General features: G+C 53.5%; 1 protein-coding gene across 2 annotated transcripts in view; it reads left to right on the top strand.

Annotated features, from left to right (window-relative positions):
- The window catches only part of GRAMD1B (GRAM domain containing 1B), a 172,118-nt gene that overhangs the window by 140,952 nt on the left and 16,770 nt on the right, over positions 1-14,396 (top strand). Inside the window, exons 5-9 of one of the 2 annotated variants that reach the window (XM_061203281.1) lie at positions 6,885-6,969; positions 7,457-7,560; positions 8,280-8,375; positions 9,766-9,846; positions 13,228-13,343. In XM_061203281.1, the coding sequence (XP_061059264.1) occupies positions 6,885-6,969; positions 7,457-7,560; positions 8,280-8,375; positions 9,766-9,846; positions 13,228-13,343 (482 nt within the window). The remainder of the gene's footprint in view (positions 1-6,884; positions 6,970-7,456; positions 7,561-8,279; positions 8,376-9,765; positions 9,847-13,227; positions 13,344-14,396) is intronic. The other variant, XM_061203282.1, reaches the window with a different exon arrangement.

The following is a 14,396-nucleotide window of genomic DNA, read 5'->3' as shown; positions in this document are numbered from 1 at the left end:
AGGGGCAGGAGGGGTGCAATCTGCCCCCCAAAGATGGCCCCACTGGACGCAGTGGGCTCTCGCATCTTGGATGAAGGCAAGTCACAGAAGTCTTTTCCCCGGTGCTCCAGGTGGACAAAGGTGCTTCCTCACCTGCCTCACCTCTTTCCTGGAGGGTCAGTCGTCTCCGTGGCAACCTAGGGAAGGAAGGTTTCTGAGGTCAGAGGATGGGAGCCCAGACCCTGGCGGCTGCCCTGAGACTTTAGGGCCCAAGCGGCTTGCTGGTCCCCGTTGGGGATGCTGGCTGTCCAGTGGGGAAGAGAGATGGTGCCGGCCCTGTGGAATGACCAGGCAGGTCTGGCAGACATACTATTGAACAAGAGGACGAAGCTTTGTAGGAATGAAATTCGAATGATGGGGGACAGTGAGGAAAGTGGGAGTGAGCGCTGAAAGGCATCGCTGAGGACACCTTGGCAGCCCGTTTTTTTTTTTTTCGGGGACGGCCTCTGCTTCCTGTGCCTCCGTCCGGCTCCCCTGTGTTGTTTACCCATGGACCCCCGTGCCCCCGACAGCTGTCTTAACTTTCTCCCAGTCCCGCTCCTGTCTTTCTCTGTTACACGCTCACCCACCCACCTCTCTCCTTCCTTTGCTGGGTCACCTCCCTCCCCCGTCTCCACTGCCCCTTATCCCACATCTGGCTCCTCCCTACCCAGATCTGGTTGAAAGTCCAGCGTCTCCTTTGAGGGTCTTAATTGCTTTCTTCGTAGGTGAGGCCATTGCTCCACCAAGATCCATCTGTTTTTCTCCTGGACTCCTCCACCCTCTCCCTCCCGCTGCTCTAGCCAGGGCGGGGGTACCACTCGGTCCCAGCTCCCAGTGTTTGCCCTCGAGTTAATGTTTAGCCTGGGGCCAGTTCCCTCTCCCCAGGCTGGAAGCTGCCCCGCTGCCCTGCCCGGCAGCAGTTGTGAGGGGGCGTAGGAGACAAAGGCTGAGAGCACTGAGACTCATCTCCCAGGGCTTATCTTTCTGGGTGTGTCCTGCCCCTGACTCACCGCATTGGACCCCAAAGGGTCATCCCCTCATCTGGCCGCAGCAATACTCAGATGTTTCCAGGGAATTTCTGTAAGGATTCAGCCCTCTTGGGTCCTGGTACTGCCTAGATCGTGGGGTCTGGTGAGGCCCAGGAGAGAAGCATTCCGGTCACCCTGGAAAACGGGATTGCCGAGTTCTCCTACCCAACTCCTGACGATGGGGCTGATGCAGGGCAGAGAGAAGCTCGGATATGTGGCTTGGAGAGTGTTGGCAGGGACTGGGTGCTGAGGAGCCATGCCTGTAGGAGTGGGATGTGTGTGGATGTGTACACACAAGATGCTGCGTAAATAGGGACAGTGTAAGAGGTGCAAAAGGAATGCATTCATTTGGTAGATAGTTTCTGAGCGGCGGATACTTGAAACACACCATGCCAGGTGCTGGAGAAGATGGTTGGAGGCGTTAGCTGCTTCCTGGAGAAGATGGTAGTCTGAGAGAGGAATCACCCTGCGTGATAGACGGGCGGAGGAGGGGGCTGCGTCCGGGGTGTGCACAGTGAGAGACGCGAACAGGAGTTCGGGGAAGGACTCAGGCTCTTCCTCCAACGCGATTTAACTGGGAGACCCCAGGTTCCTCTGAATCACAATTTTGGGGTTTGGGAGTCAGGAATCTATACTTTTAATACGATGGTTAGATCATTTTTAGGTACGGTACAGTTTGAGCGTTACGGCATCAAATATCGATAGCTGAGACTCCTAGGACAAAGGCAGCGTTCTCCCTCGTGTGCAGCCTGGAGACCCTCCTGGCAAGGCGGGCAGAACTGGGGAGGGCGAGGGAGGTGCCCCGTTTGTCTCCAGAGTCTGACTTTTCCTGGGAATCCAATCTTCCCGGCCCCAGTGATGTCTGACCTCTGCCCCCAGCTTCTCTTTCTGGAGCCCTTCTTGCCCTCATTGGCCTGGCTCTCTTTCCTCTCCAGAGGTCTCAGCTTCCTTGCAGCCTGTCTGTCTCCTTTGGAGCTGGCCCAGATTCTCTGCTCTTAGCATGGCTCCTTGGCCCTCAAGGTCTGAGAGGCTGCGTGGGTACCCTCCCGGCATCCCTGGGAAGGAAGGCAATGCCTCCCACGCACCTGGGAGCTGTTGACCTCAGCTTCTCCCCACCGGCACATCTGAAACGGGATGTGTTAAACTTCCAAGTCTCCTGTTGCTGCTGCTGCTATGGGGGTGTTGGTGGATGGATGGGCCAGTGAGGGGAGAGTGTGTCTCCAAGAAGTCCCTGGCTGTTCAGGTCTCACATTTCAGATTTCATCACAGCAGCAGTGCCCCTGGCACCTCCTCCCCTCCCTTCCCCGACGCGGAGCCTAGGCCAGCTACTTTCCATTGCAGGAAACATCTGCTGGGGAGGCCAGGCTAGGCCGGGGGTTACTGGAGGACGTTGGCCGGTACCATCACCCAGATCCTGTAACTCGAAGCGTGTGTAGGGCTCCGGCCCTGCCCGCCCACCCGCCCTGCCTCCCCCACCCCTCCCTCCTGCCATGGGCGAGTCTAACAAAGAAGTTGTTTGCTGGTCAGCCGAGAGGAGCGGGTCTGGGAGGAAGGGGGGTGGGGGGGGCAGGCCCTGGTGCCCCAGCCAGCGGTGGCCGCGCTGCCTGGGTGAGGACCGTGAGTCACAGCGCCCAGCGCCCGCCCAGGGCAGCGACTGCACGTTGAACAGGCTGCCTTACGGGACAGGCCAGACGGAGCTGGGGAGTTGGGCGTCTGCCCTCCCTGGAGTTTCAGACCAGCTGTGAGCCCCTGTACTTACCGTGTGTGAGTAACGGGGGGCGGGCCTCTGGCGGCCCCGTGCACCTGCCCCGTCCTCCGCGTCCTGGCCGCAGCCGGCCCCTCGGAGCGGCTGTCCGCGCTGACCCGGGGGAGGGGCCTCCTCACGTCCCCTCGGGGTCACCCGCAGCCTGGAGACCTGCCACGCTGGGAGCCGAGTGCGATGAGGCAGAGCCCGGCCCCTGGAGACCGGCCAGCCCGCCTGAGAACCTTGCTGACCACACCCTCCCACCCGTGAGGCTCTGCACCGGGAACGGGGCTCCAGGGGCGCCAAGGGGGCCAGCGAGGGTCACACAGACCCGCTGCTGAGGAGCCAGAGGCCGCCTGTCTGCGTCCAGCCCGGGCGAGGCTGCCTGTTTGCATCCTGTGGGGACGGTAGGGGGTCGGAGTTGGGCGACCGGGATGGAATCTCTGACGGAATCGGGGGTCCTCTGGAGCCTCCTGCTGGAGCAGGACAGCCAGCCTCTGCAGCGGCGCTTGGAGGAACTGACGGACGGACCTGCCGGCGCGGAGCTCTGCTGCCGGCCCGGGTCTGAGGAAATCCCAGCCGTGAGTGCACATCCTGGCTTCTCTGCGCCGGGTGACAGGTCTGCCGCGCCCTTGTCGCTCGCCACCTGGCCCTGCTCCCTGAGAGGGCCCCGGGTTTGACAAGCCTTGGACCAGAAGTCTTTGGCCATGTAAAATGGAAATAGGTGAGCCGTGCCTCCCCTTCGGAGGAGACGGCTTTAAGAGCACGAGGGTGCCAGGGAGAGAGGGTCAGGGTCTCCCGCATCAAGAAGGTAGATGGTGGTGGGCCAACTGAGATCTCTGTACTTTAGACTCCAGGAGGTGAGCCTGCCTGCCTTCCACGCTGGCAGCCTACTCGAATCAGGGCAGTGACTTGCGGGCCTGGGTTAAGGAGTTCCTACACCCCGAGGCAGCCCTCGCAGAACTGGCTGACTTCTGAGGTCAGGGCTGGATGGGCCCTCCCCTCCCCATAGCAATGGCTTTGTTCCGAGGGGAGGAGAGGGCGGCTCCCTCCGTTTGCCTCTGGTTTGGAGATTAGGGCCAGACTCCCTGCGCCTGCATCTCTGTCCATGTCTGAGTCCCCACTGGATGTGAGAGAAGCAGGGGTGACAGAGCGCCACGGAGGGAACATTTAGAAAGGGGAGGACTTCCAGGCTGCAGGCAATTGGATGCCTGATGTCCAGTTTCAACTGAAGGGGGTCCGGGGCCACCTGGTAGGCTGGTCCTCAGGCTGATATTGGAACTTTGTAAATTTAAAGACCGACTTGACTGATACAGTTTTTTAAAAAATTGTGGGGTTTCCCCGGCGGTCCAGTGGTCAGAAATGTGCGCTTTCACTCTGCCAGGGCCTGGGTTCGATCCCTGGTCGGGGAACTAAGATCCCATAAGCCGCATGGGGCGGCCAAAAAAAAAAAAAAAAAAAAAAGGTAAAATACACGTAACATAAAATTTACCATCTTAGATATTTCTAAATACATATTTCAGTAGTGTTAAGTATGTTCACATTGTTGTACACCCAATTTCCAGAACTTGCAAAACTGAAACTATACCCCCGCCCCAAAAAAGCCCCAGTTGCAGGCATGGAAGGCTAGTGGGGGCCCCCCACATAAGTTAGCCCCTCATCCACAAGAGGGTGTGCTCGGCTGGGGCATCCCTGTTGTCTCCTTCTTGACGCAAGGATCCTGAGGCAGTGCAGAGTGATGGCTCAGACCCAGAGCTGTGGACCACACTGCCCGCCCTGGTTCATATTCCACACTCGCATTTAGTAACCACGTGCCTTGGGCAAGTTGCTTAACCTCTGTGTGCCTCAGCTTCCTCGCGTCTAAAACAGGATCATAAAAACGACCCTGTGGTCAGATGAGAGGATGTTGTGAAGGGCTTATGATAGTGTTTGGTGCAGGGTCATATCTCACTCCACGTTAGCTCTGCAAGGTCGGTTAGTCATAATTAGGAACTTCCTGACAATCAGGTGCTCAGGCAAGGGTTTTCAGTGTGTGGGCTCTGTTCTGTGAGGCCAGGGGGCCATGAGATTGGATACCTCAGTATCAGTTTGATGGGTCCGAGGAATGTTGTCTTCTGAGGTCTTTTCTAGCCGTAGAAGTCACGGGGTGGGCTGGCTTCCAGACATTCCCTCCCAATGACCCTGATACTTGGTTCAAACATATGGTCGGTGAAGTTTGAGATTCTACAGCATATCTGTTGCTTTGGGGAAGGTAGCAGAGGGTCCACTTGCACATACAAAACTCATTTTATAAATAAGCCAAAACAAGAGTTTAAATTTCAAATTAACTATGGACAAAGTAGTTGAAAACACTCCTCTTCTTCCTCTCTTACCTGGAAAACCTCCCCAAACTGAAGTCATGCTGTTTTCTCTCCTCCAACTTCCTGAAATCCTCCGGTTCCCTCTGGCTCAGGTAGTCAGTGCCTGCTGCCAGGGTGGTCAGGCCGCAGCCTCAGCTGTCTCACGGGTCGTTAGCTTTGCAGAAAGCCAAGAAACGAACAGTGCAGAGTTCACTCCATTGTCACCACAGCTGTATGCCAGTGGATTCCCAGGGAAGTGGGCGAGAAAGCATAAATGGCCAAGACCCATCTGTCAGCAATAGCAGGATGGTTTGTCTACCTGCGTGTGCTCCTGGCATAAATAAGTAGGTCAACAAGTCACCTGGGTGGAGTGCAGATGTCTCTGTCACGAGGCCTGACCCTTCCCGGGTTGTGCGCTTGTCTTCGCGTATCAGCCTTGGGTGCCTTTCCTGTCTGTTCACCTGGTTCATGGAATTTCCAAGAAGGATTCACTAAGGCAGTTGATGGGTTTGAGTTTTCAGTGAGGCACCAAAATGCTAGGTGAGTTCAGGGGTGTCTGGCAGCACAGGTGTTGGTGGGAGGTGAGCACAGAACCAGGGATCGAGACTTCTGCCAACTGGCCAGCCAGAGGGCTTTGAGCAGGGACTTCTCTCCGAGCTTAGTTTCCTCATTGGTAACGTAAGGTTTGGATTAGATCGTCTTCTAAGGGATGATGAGGGAGTGAAGTTTGGGTACCTCAAGTTGCCAGATATGTGTGTTGTTTTTTTTTTTTTTTGGCTACGTTGGGTCTTTGTTGCTGCGCACGGGCTTTCTCTAGCTGCGGTGAGCGGGGGCTACTCTTTGTTGTGGTGCACGTGCTTCTCATTGTGGTGGCTTCTCTTGTTGCGGAGCACGGGCTCTAGGCGCGCGGGCTTCAGTAGCTGTGGCACGCGGGCTCAGTAGTTGTGGCTCACGGGCTCTAGAGGGAAGGCTCAGTAGTTGTGGTGCACGGGCTTTGTTGCTCCGCGACATGTGGGATCTTCCCGGACCAGGGCTCGAACCCGTGTCCCCTGCATTGGCAGGCGGATTCTTAACCACTGCGCCACCAGGGAAGCCCGCCAGATATGCTTTTAAATTCCCTACTTGTGTGCTTTTTTTTTTTTAGTACTAGTTTTATGGGTTTTTTTAGTCCACTCTTTGTAAAGGTGTAATTCCTCGCTCTACGCCCACCAGTTTTATTGAGCTATAATGGACATAACATTGTACTAGTCTTATGTTTCATGATTTCTTTTTTCCAATCATGAAGTTCAGACACAGCCAAGTGCCAACTGTGTTACTCATGATGACAGCTTGTTCTGAGGGGTACACTGGGCACCGTCATATCCTCGGTCCTGCCGGGGGGTCGGGGGGGCTCCCCTTGGTCCCCTTGGGCCTTTTTCACTGTCACAGTGGTGCTTCCTGCTGTCAGAGGCAGAACAGCAATAGCCCAGAGCCGTCCCTCCTTCCTTTGTCCACTTGGGATGTTGTGTGGGCCCTGCTTAGTATGTTTGACATTTTCTCACTGATGGACGCTGGGTATAAAGCCTTCTGCAGCATCAAATTCTCTCCACCATGTTTTCCCGTACCAAGCCCCCTTTGCCCAGCTCCTGGGGTCTCTGGCATAACAGAGCCTCAGCTTTGCCTTGAAACACGCAAGCAGGTGCTCCTCGCGCACCTTCCTCCCCAACCCGCGAACCTGGGAACATCCTGCTAACCTTGGCCATTGTCACGCAGGTGTTAAGCCCCACTTACAAGCAGAGAAATGAAGACTTCAGAAAGCTCTTTAAGCAACTTCCAGACACGGAGCGCCTCATCGTTGGTGAGCTGGGCGACCTGGCATGTGGGGGCAGGAAGGCAATCAGGCTGCTTCTGAGTACAGGTTCCCCAAGTAAGAGCATCTGTCTGGGAATAGGGAGCGAGGATGCCCAGAGAGCTGGCCCCAGCGGTGGGGACTCAGGGCTGAGCCCCACTTGCATGATGGCTTCCAGAGAGCCCGGCCTGGGAGGTGTCACTGCCACTCTTGTCCCTGCAGATGGCCCGGCGGAGGAAGGGCTGGGGGAGTTGTGGAGGGGGAGGGGCATTGGTTGAATTGTATCGGCCTTTCGGCCTCTAACGTAGTTCACATCCTTCCCGTGCCCGATCAGGAGAGGCTAGGGACTCCCTTGGCCGCTAGGGTAGGGTTTCACACGCCTAGTCCATGGTGGGCAGTTGGGCTTCCCGGGGCTGCTGGGGGATGGCGTGCCTGACTGTACTGCTTTGCCGAGAACGCTCCCCGTCCCTGAGCTGCGTCCCCCGTTCTACCACAGATTACTCCTGCGCACTCCAAAGAGACATTCTTCTTCAGGGCCGACTCTACCTCTCTGAAAACTGGATCTGCTTCTACAGCAACATCTTCCGCTGGGAAACTCTGGTAAAGACCCGGGGCTTGTGGCTGAGGAAGCTGCCCTCACTTTTGTCCTTTGGTTGACTTCATACTCTGCCCAAGCCTTTGCATAATTCACAAAAGCACGTGCCTGAATCTTGAAGGATAGATCTCTCTACCATGCCTTCCCCTCCCTCCTCCTGGGGTGAGCATTTGATTTTGGGGAAGTGCAGGTAAATATTTGGCAGGAGTCACCACGGAGGCAGAAGAGTAGGGTAAAATGGGCACTGGCCTTGGGACTCAGGAGAACGGGCTTGTACTTTCTGGGTTCTGCAGCCAATTAGCTATGTGATTTTAGGCTAGTCCTTTATTCTTTATTTGCCTCTGTTTCCTAATCTTATAAAGTAAAGTGAGAAAAGACAGACTAGATGACTCTAAGGTCCCATCCAGTGCCAGTGTTCTGTGTTTCTGTAAGTGGCAAATCGTGATGGGACCTCTGCACATTTACCAGACTGTGTAGAAATGAGAAAGCAAAGCTCCTTGTACCAAGAATCAAGAGAACCTTGGGCGAGGCTCGCTGTGTGGCCTCTGAAATAAGGGGCCACACCAGGTGATCTCTAAGGAGGTCCCTTCCAGGTTTAGAAGTATGCAGCCTGTGATCTGATTTCCTCTGTCTGAACTGGTGCCGTGTGAACACTCCTTGCCCGACTCTATTAATATGCCTCTTCTTGCTTGTTATCCATTCTCTGTTTCTGTGCGGATGCCAGCTGACCGTTCGTTTGAAAGACATCTGCTCCATGACTAAAGAAAAAACAGCCCGCCTCATTCCCAATGCCATCCAAGTTTGCACTGACTCGGAAAAGGTAAGTAGAGCCTGATCTTGGACTTTCTATTCCCCCAAACCCCAGTGCCCCTACTCCTGGATTTCTGCCCTTCAGTTGCACTAATATGGAGGCCAGTACGGTTGGGGTGAGAGGTGGTAAGGTGATGCAGATTACGGGAGCCACCTCCGTGGTGGGCAGGGTGCGTGGGGTCTGAGCAGGGGGCGAGATGGAGTGGCAGAACATTGGACTTGGAGCCAGAACACCTGAATTAGAGTCCCATGGCTGTAGGTACGTTATGTAACCTCTCTGAGCCCCAGTTTGTAAATGTAAAACAGAGCCAGCAATGCCTGTTTAACAGTCTGAAATGACCTCACACACTTGAAAACACTAAATTGCAAAGTGCTGTACAAATGTAAGCTGTATCATCGTGTATCAGGACAGCCCGTCAAGAGGGAAGAGGAGTCTGATAGGAAACAGACTGTCCATATCGTCAGCATGGGGAAAATGTGGTGGATAAAATTTAGAGTGGAGAGAACACTGTGATCTTTGACCTTTAACCAGAGCCTGAAGACTGATAGCTTCAGGGCAAGGGGTGGACTGAACACAGGTCTACAGTGCCCTTGGACTCAGGCACTTCAGAGGCAAGAACCCTGAGACTTAGGGGTCTGATAGTCTTTGCTTTGAATTCTGTTTCTGGCACGAAGCAGCTTTGTGATGACAGAGGTCACCTAACCTCACCAGCCGGTTTCTCTTTATTAAGTATTAGCAGTTATGTTTATTTTGCAAAGCTTTTGTGTGGTTCAAATGAAGGAGCATTTGTGAAGCACCTAGAACGTGTTCAGTAAAATCTGGTTTTCTGTCGCTTTCTTCCCGCACATTATAAAAGGTCCCCACGAATGTGTAAGCTCCATGAGAGCTTTCTGTTTTGTTTGTGATTGTGCCCAAAGCATGTAGAAGAGTGTGTGCATGTGTATTACTGTGTGTACATGTAGAAGAGTGCACACACTAATATTCAAGTATTTGCTGAATTGATGAATCAAAGGGTGAGTGGGTTAGTGGGTTTGCCTTCTCCTTCCCTTGGGCTGGTTCCCAGCTCACCACTCACCCAGTCCGTGTACGTAGGCGAAGGAAGTTTTTTATGGAGGTGGAAACTTCAAACCAGAAAGAGAACCACTGACGAAAGTGTGGGTGAACATTGAAGGACATGGAGACAGTGCGGACTCAGAGGTCCCAGGTCCCTGGTCCCCAGTCCCCAGTGTGCTGACCCCGTTCACTGCAGAGCCCCTGTGCTGTGATCACAGGTGACTGAGAGTCCGCAGTATTTGAGGACGGACTCAGGAGCCTTTCCTAAAGGAAGGAGCACCGTGTCTCCAGTCACTGTATTGTAAGTCTTAACAGACATTTCTTGCCATGTTCTCTTTCAATCCAGCACTTTTTCACTTCCTTTGGGGCCCGGGATAGGACGTACATGATGATGTTCCGCCTCTGGCAGAACGCTCTCCTGGAAAAGGTGAGTCGTGCCCAGCTCTTCAGCCTCGGGATGCGCACCCACCTGGAACGTTCTTTCCTTGGGTGGGGGTCCATTGGAGTGATTGCTCTTACCATGACATTGGCCTGCTCCAAAGAAGCCCGTGCCTCTCCTGGTTCTGGAAGTCCTCCAGGCTCGCGGTAACATATCCTCCACTGCTGGTGACCCAGGTGCTGAGAGGAGCACATCCCCTTATGTGAACAGCTTCACTGCTGCCTGGAGCAAGGCCCTGTTGACGGGGCAGTGCATTCCCGCTGTCTTAAAAGGCACCGGGGTTTGTTTTAATCAGGTGCGGTAAGACGCACAGACACAGAAATGACTGTCATGAAGGAAGAGGTTTTTATACTCACAGATCCCTAGAAGCAGAGGCCCAGCATGCCAGGCAGGGCCACATGGGGAAGCTCGAGGTCAGTCAGGAGGCAGAGAGAGCGAGGGGGAAGCAGGGGCAAGAGCCCTCGTTGCAGGTTTTCATGGGAAAGGATGAGTGAGGAGAGTGAGCTGGCCAAGCAGCTCACTGGACTGGCTAATTTGAATATTTCGCTGGGCTTCAGGGTAGAGAGACTGTCTCTAGAGAGACTGTCCCGGGGTGATTAGTGCAAGAGAGTATTGGCCTGGAATGTAAGAGCTAGAAAAACGAGGTGGTTGGGTGTGTGGGCTTTGGCTTGGCCGGGTAACATAGCGAAGGTGGTCTCCCTGGCAGGGTGACTTCTTTCTCTAGGAATTAGCTAATCCTGCAAGGGGCAGGCCTTCCCCAGTCAGCAAGGCCTCAGATGCTAGAGCATCAAATATACAGAAAATAGGACTGGGAGTTTGGGATTAGCAGATGCAAAGTCTTGTATATAGAATGGATGAACAACAAGGTCCTACTGTAGAGCACAGGGAACTATATTCAATATCCTGTGATAAACCATGCAGAAAAGAATATGAAAAAGAAAGCATATATATGTATATGTGTATATAACTGAATCTACATACATATGTATATGTATAACTGAATCACTTTGCTGTACAGCAGAAATTAACACAACATTGTGAGCCAACTATACTTCAATGGAATAAGTTTTAAAGAAATACAGAGAATAGGAAGATAGAGTTAACACAGCCACCGGTTGATCACCTGGATGAAGGGGACGCTGTGGGAGATGCAGATGGAGACGTGGCTGTGCATCCTGTGCACGCAGATGCCGGGGGTGTTGAGAAACAGCCTCCCAGCCAGGGAAAGAGACCTGGGGGAACAATTATGTAATATAATTATATAATATTGTAATTACAATTATATATATGGCTTGTATGTATTTAAATTTATGTGTGTATCTACCTTGACTCTAGCCCAAACTTACTACTGTCTAAAGAAAATTGAATAGATTTATTCTTTAGAGTTTCTTCTAACCTGAAAGTCTGTAGCCTTCGTATAAAACCTGGTAACTTATTTTGAGTTGATCGTCTACCTTTATTAGCCATGGATAATGGTAAAATGAGAATGTGTTTGAGTCTCCATTGGCAGGTCTGAATTTTCAGCTCACAACCACTGTCATTTCTAACTAAGACAGAGGGTCATCCATATGGTTTGCAAAAACTCTCACAAAATCACATCAGAATTCTGCCTGATGAGCAGGGTCTGCTTTTTGTGCTTGTCCTGGCTGTGGTCAGACAAGCTGAGCCTGGTGGGGCTGGTCAGGGAAGGCTGCGTGGAGCAGGTGAATTGTGGAGAAGGGGAGGGCGTGGATTGGCAGGGACGCAGATGTGTCCTAGGCAGGGTGGATGGTGTATGTAAAGGCCGCTGGGAGGAGGGAGGAGGTCCAGGTACAGAAGCAGGTGCCTCCCTCTGGCACTGGGTGGGGGGCGGGGGCGGCCAGCACAGAGAGCTGCCACCCCAGGCCCTTCCGGGCCACAGAGAGCCCCGACTATGCCATTCTGGGCAGTTCTGCTTAGCTGGGAACCCGGAGACCTGGCTCATGGCATCCTGCCAGCTGCATGCTTCTTAAGCCACACCTCAAAAGGATAGGGTCAGAGAAAGTTCAAACTCCTTATCAAATCAGTTGGTGGGAACATTCTTTAAGTTTGATTTTCTTTTTTCATATAAATTTATTTATTTATTTATTTTTGGCTGCATTGGGTCTTTGTTGCTATGCGCAGGCTTTCTCTAGTTGCCGCGAGCAGGGGCTACTCTTCGTTGCAGTGCGAGGGCTTCTCACTGCGGTGGCTTCTCTTTGTTGCAGAGCACAGGCTCTAGGCAGGTGGGCTTCAGTAGTTGTGGCACGCAGGCTCAGTAGTGGTGGCTCGCGGGCTCTAGAGCGCAGGCTCAGTAGTTGTGGTGCACGGGCTTAGTTGCTCCGCGGCATGTGGGATCTTCCCGGACCAGGGCTCGAACCCATGTCCCCTGCATTGGCAGGCGGGTTCTTCACTGCTGCACCACCGGGAAGTCCCTGCTTCTGTTTTTCTTAATGCTTCTCTTTTTCACATACTTATCCCTCCCACCTTCTCTCCCTCCTCCCAACCCAGGACTCATCCATGGTCTCCACCTTTGACCTTCATTCTTTGACATTCTGTTGCCTCTTTTCCAAAACTCTGAACCTCAACGAGAGCTAACTTTTCTTAGGACAGTGCTTTTGAGGAGGACATGTAGACACCCAGTGAAATGAGAAAAACTGTTTATGGAACTAATACATAGAACCGTAGGCAGACTGATTGTAATTAAGAATAAAGAAGGAAGTATTCAAGTAGTGAAGAGAGGGCTGGATGCAATGACCTTTGAGGCCCCCGAAACTGTGAGAATGTAGACTTCTTTCCAAGCACAGGAACTGCCCAACTGTGGAATGGGCCACCTTTGAGGTCACACCTCATTCTTGGACCTGATCCCTCTTGGATCAGGTCCGTGAGGACCTGCGTGGCCACTGTTAGTATGAGGAGGTTTCCGCAGCGTGGGCGAGACCGGCCCAGGGGCCTCTGGTACTCATTCTGAGTCCAAGTCAGAAGCTCTGTGATCACTTTGGCCCCAGAGGAGTTTTGGTTTGTGCCGCTTAATGCCGGGCCTCACCCACGGGAGCAAGAGGCAGGCGGTTGCCATCCTCAAGGGCCTGTTGGCCCCACTGTGCAAACCTGAGTTGAGGGAACAGGCCAAGCTCCTGGCTTTACTAAAAGCCATATTCTTCGGGGGAAGATGGGCGTCTTGCTGAGATCCGGAGAGGAGGGAAGAGCAGGGGGTGGGGTTGTCGTGGAGGCGCTGCCCTCTACTTAGTCCAGCCCAGGCGGGTGGAGTTTGGCTTCTCCTACCCTTGAGGGAGTCCAGCTCAACTCAGTGCCTCTGTGGAGAGTGGGGTCCTGAGGAAGGGAGGGTCAGAGCCTGTCTGCTGTCCCCTGCAGCCCCTGTGCCCCAAGGAGCTCTGGCACTTCGTTCACCAGTGCTACGGGAATGAGCTGGGCCTGACCAGCGATGACGAGGACTACGTGCCCCCTGATGATGACTTCAACACGATGGGGTGAGCGAGGCAGAGGGCAGGCTGCCTGGGAAGCCTTTCCAGAGGGGTGAGGGCGGCTGGGGAATGGCGTCTAAGTAAGGCCCTGGGGGAGTGAGGGAGGCCCCGGGAAGCCCCTCCCAGGCGGAGGGAGGGGAAGCGGCAGCTGGGCCGGCGAGCAAAGGGCAGGTGGCAAAGGGCAGGTGGGAAGCGGGGAGGTTGGGGAGGTCGGGCTGGACTCTGAGGGCCGCTGGGTCAGCGTGATGATTGGCTTTTCCTCAGAGGGGGATGAGAAGCCAGGGAAGGCTTTGAATAGATAATTGATGAGATCTGACATAACATTTTAACATCACTCTGGCTCCTGGGTTGAAGATAGAGTGAAGGGGAGCCAGGGCAGACTGGCTAAGAGGCTGCTGAATAATTTAGGTCATTTAGATGAGAGGTGATGGTGGTTTGGACCAGGAAGGTAGCAGTAGAAACAGCAGTCAGTGGTTAGTTTCTGAATATATTTGGAAGATAGAACCAGACATATTTTGAAGGATTTGCTGATGGGTCAGAAAGGATCCAACGGTGGCTTTAAGGGTTTACCAGCAGGAAGGATAGAGTTGTTCTGAACTGAGAGGACAGTACTATAAGCAGAGCAGATGTGGGGGAAGATCAGGAGCTTGATTCTAGGCAGGTTGAGTTTGAGATGACTGTTAGCCACGTGGAGATGTCACATAAGCATCTGTGTGTATGAGTGTGGAGTTCACCAGGAGGTCTGGGCTAGGGACATAACCTTGGGGGTTACTAGTGGCTAAGACCACCAGGTGACTGAATTAACATGAGAAGAAGCTCAGGGACTGGGCCTGGGAACACTCAACAAGAGAAAGAGGCAGCAAAAGAAATCACAAAAGAACATTCAGTGAGGTAGGAGGAACGCTAGGAGAGTTTTCGTATCCTGGAAGCCAAGGGAAGGATGTTGTGAGGAGAAGGGGCTATCGCTGTACCACGTGCTGTTGACAGGCTAAGACAGATGGGACTGCAGAGTGATACAATATGCTTGAGGTTGGAAGGTAGAGGCTTCGTGGTCATGTG

This window comes from Eubalaena glacialis, chromosome 10, assembly GCF_028564815.1.
Source record: "Eubalaena glacialis isolate mEubGla1 chromosome 10, mEubGla1.1.hap2.+ XY, whole genome shotgun sequence".
NCBI classification, from domain to species: Eukaryota; Metazoa; Chordata; class Mammalia; order Artiodactyla; family Balaenidae; genus Eubalaena; species Eubalaena glacialis.
Note: the sequence above shows the minus strand (reverse complement) of the source record. Positions and strands in the feature narration are given on the sequence as shown.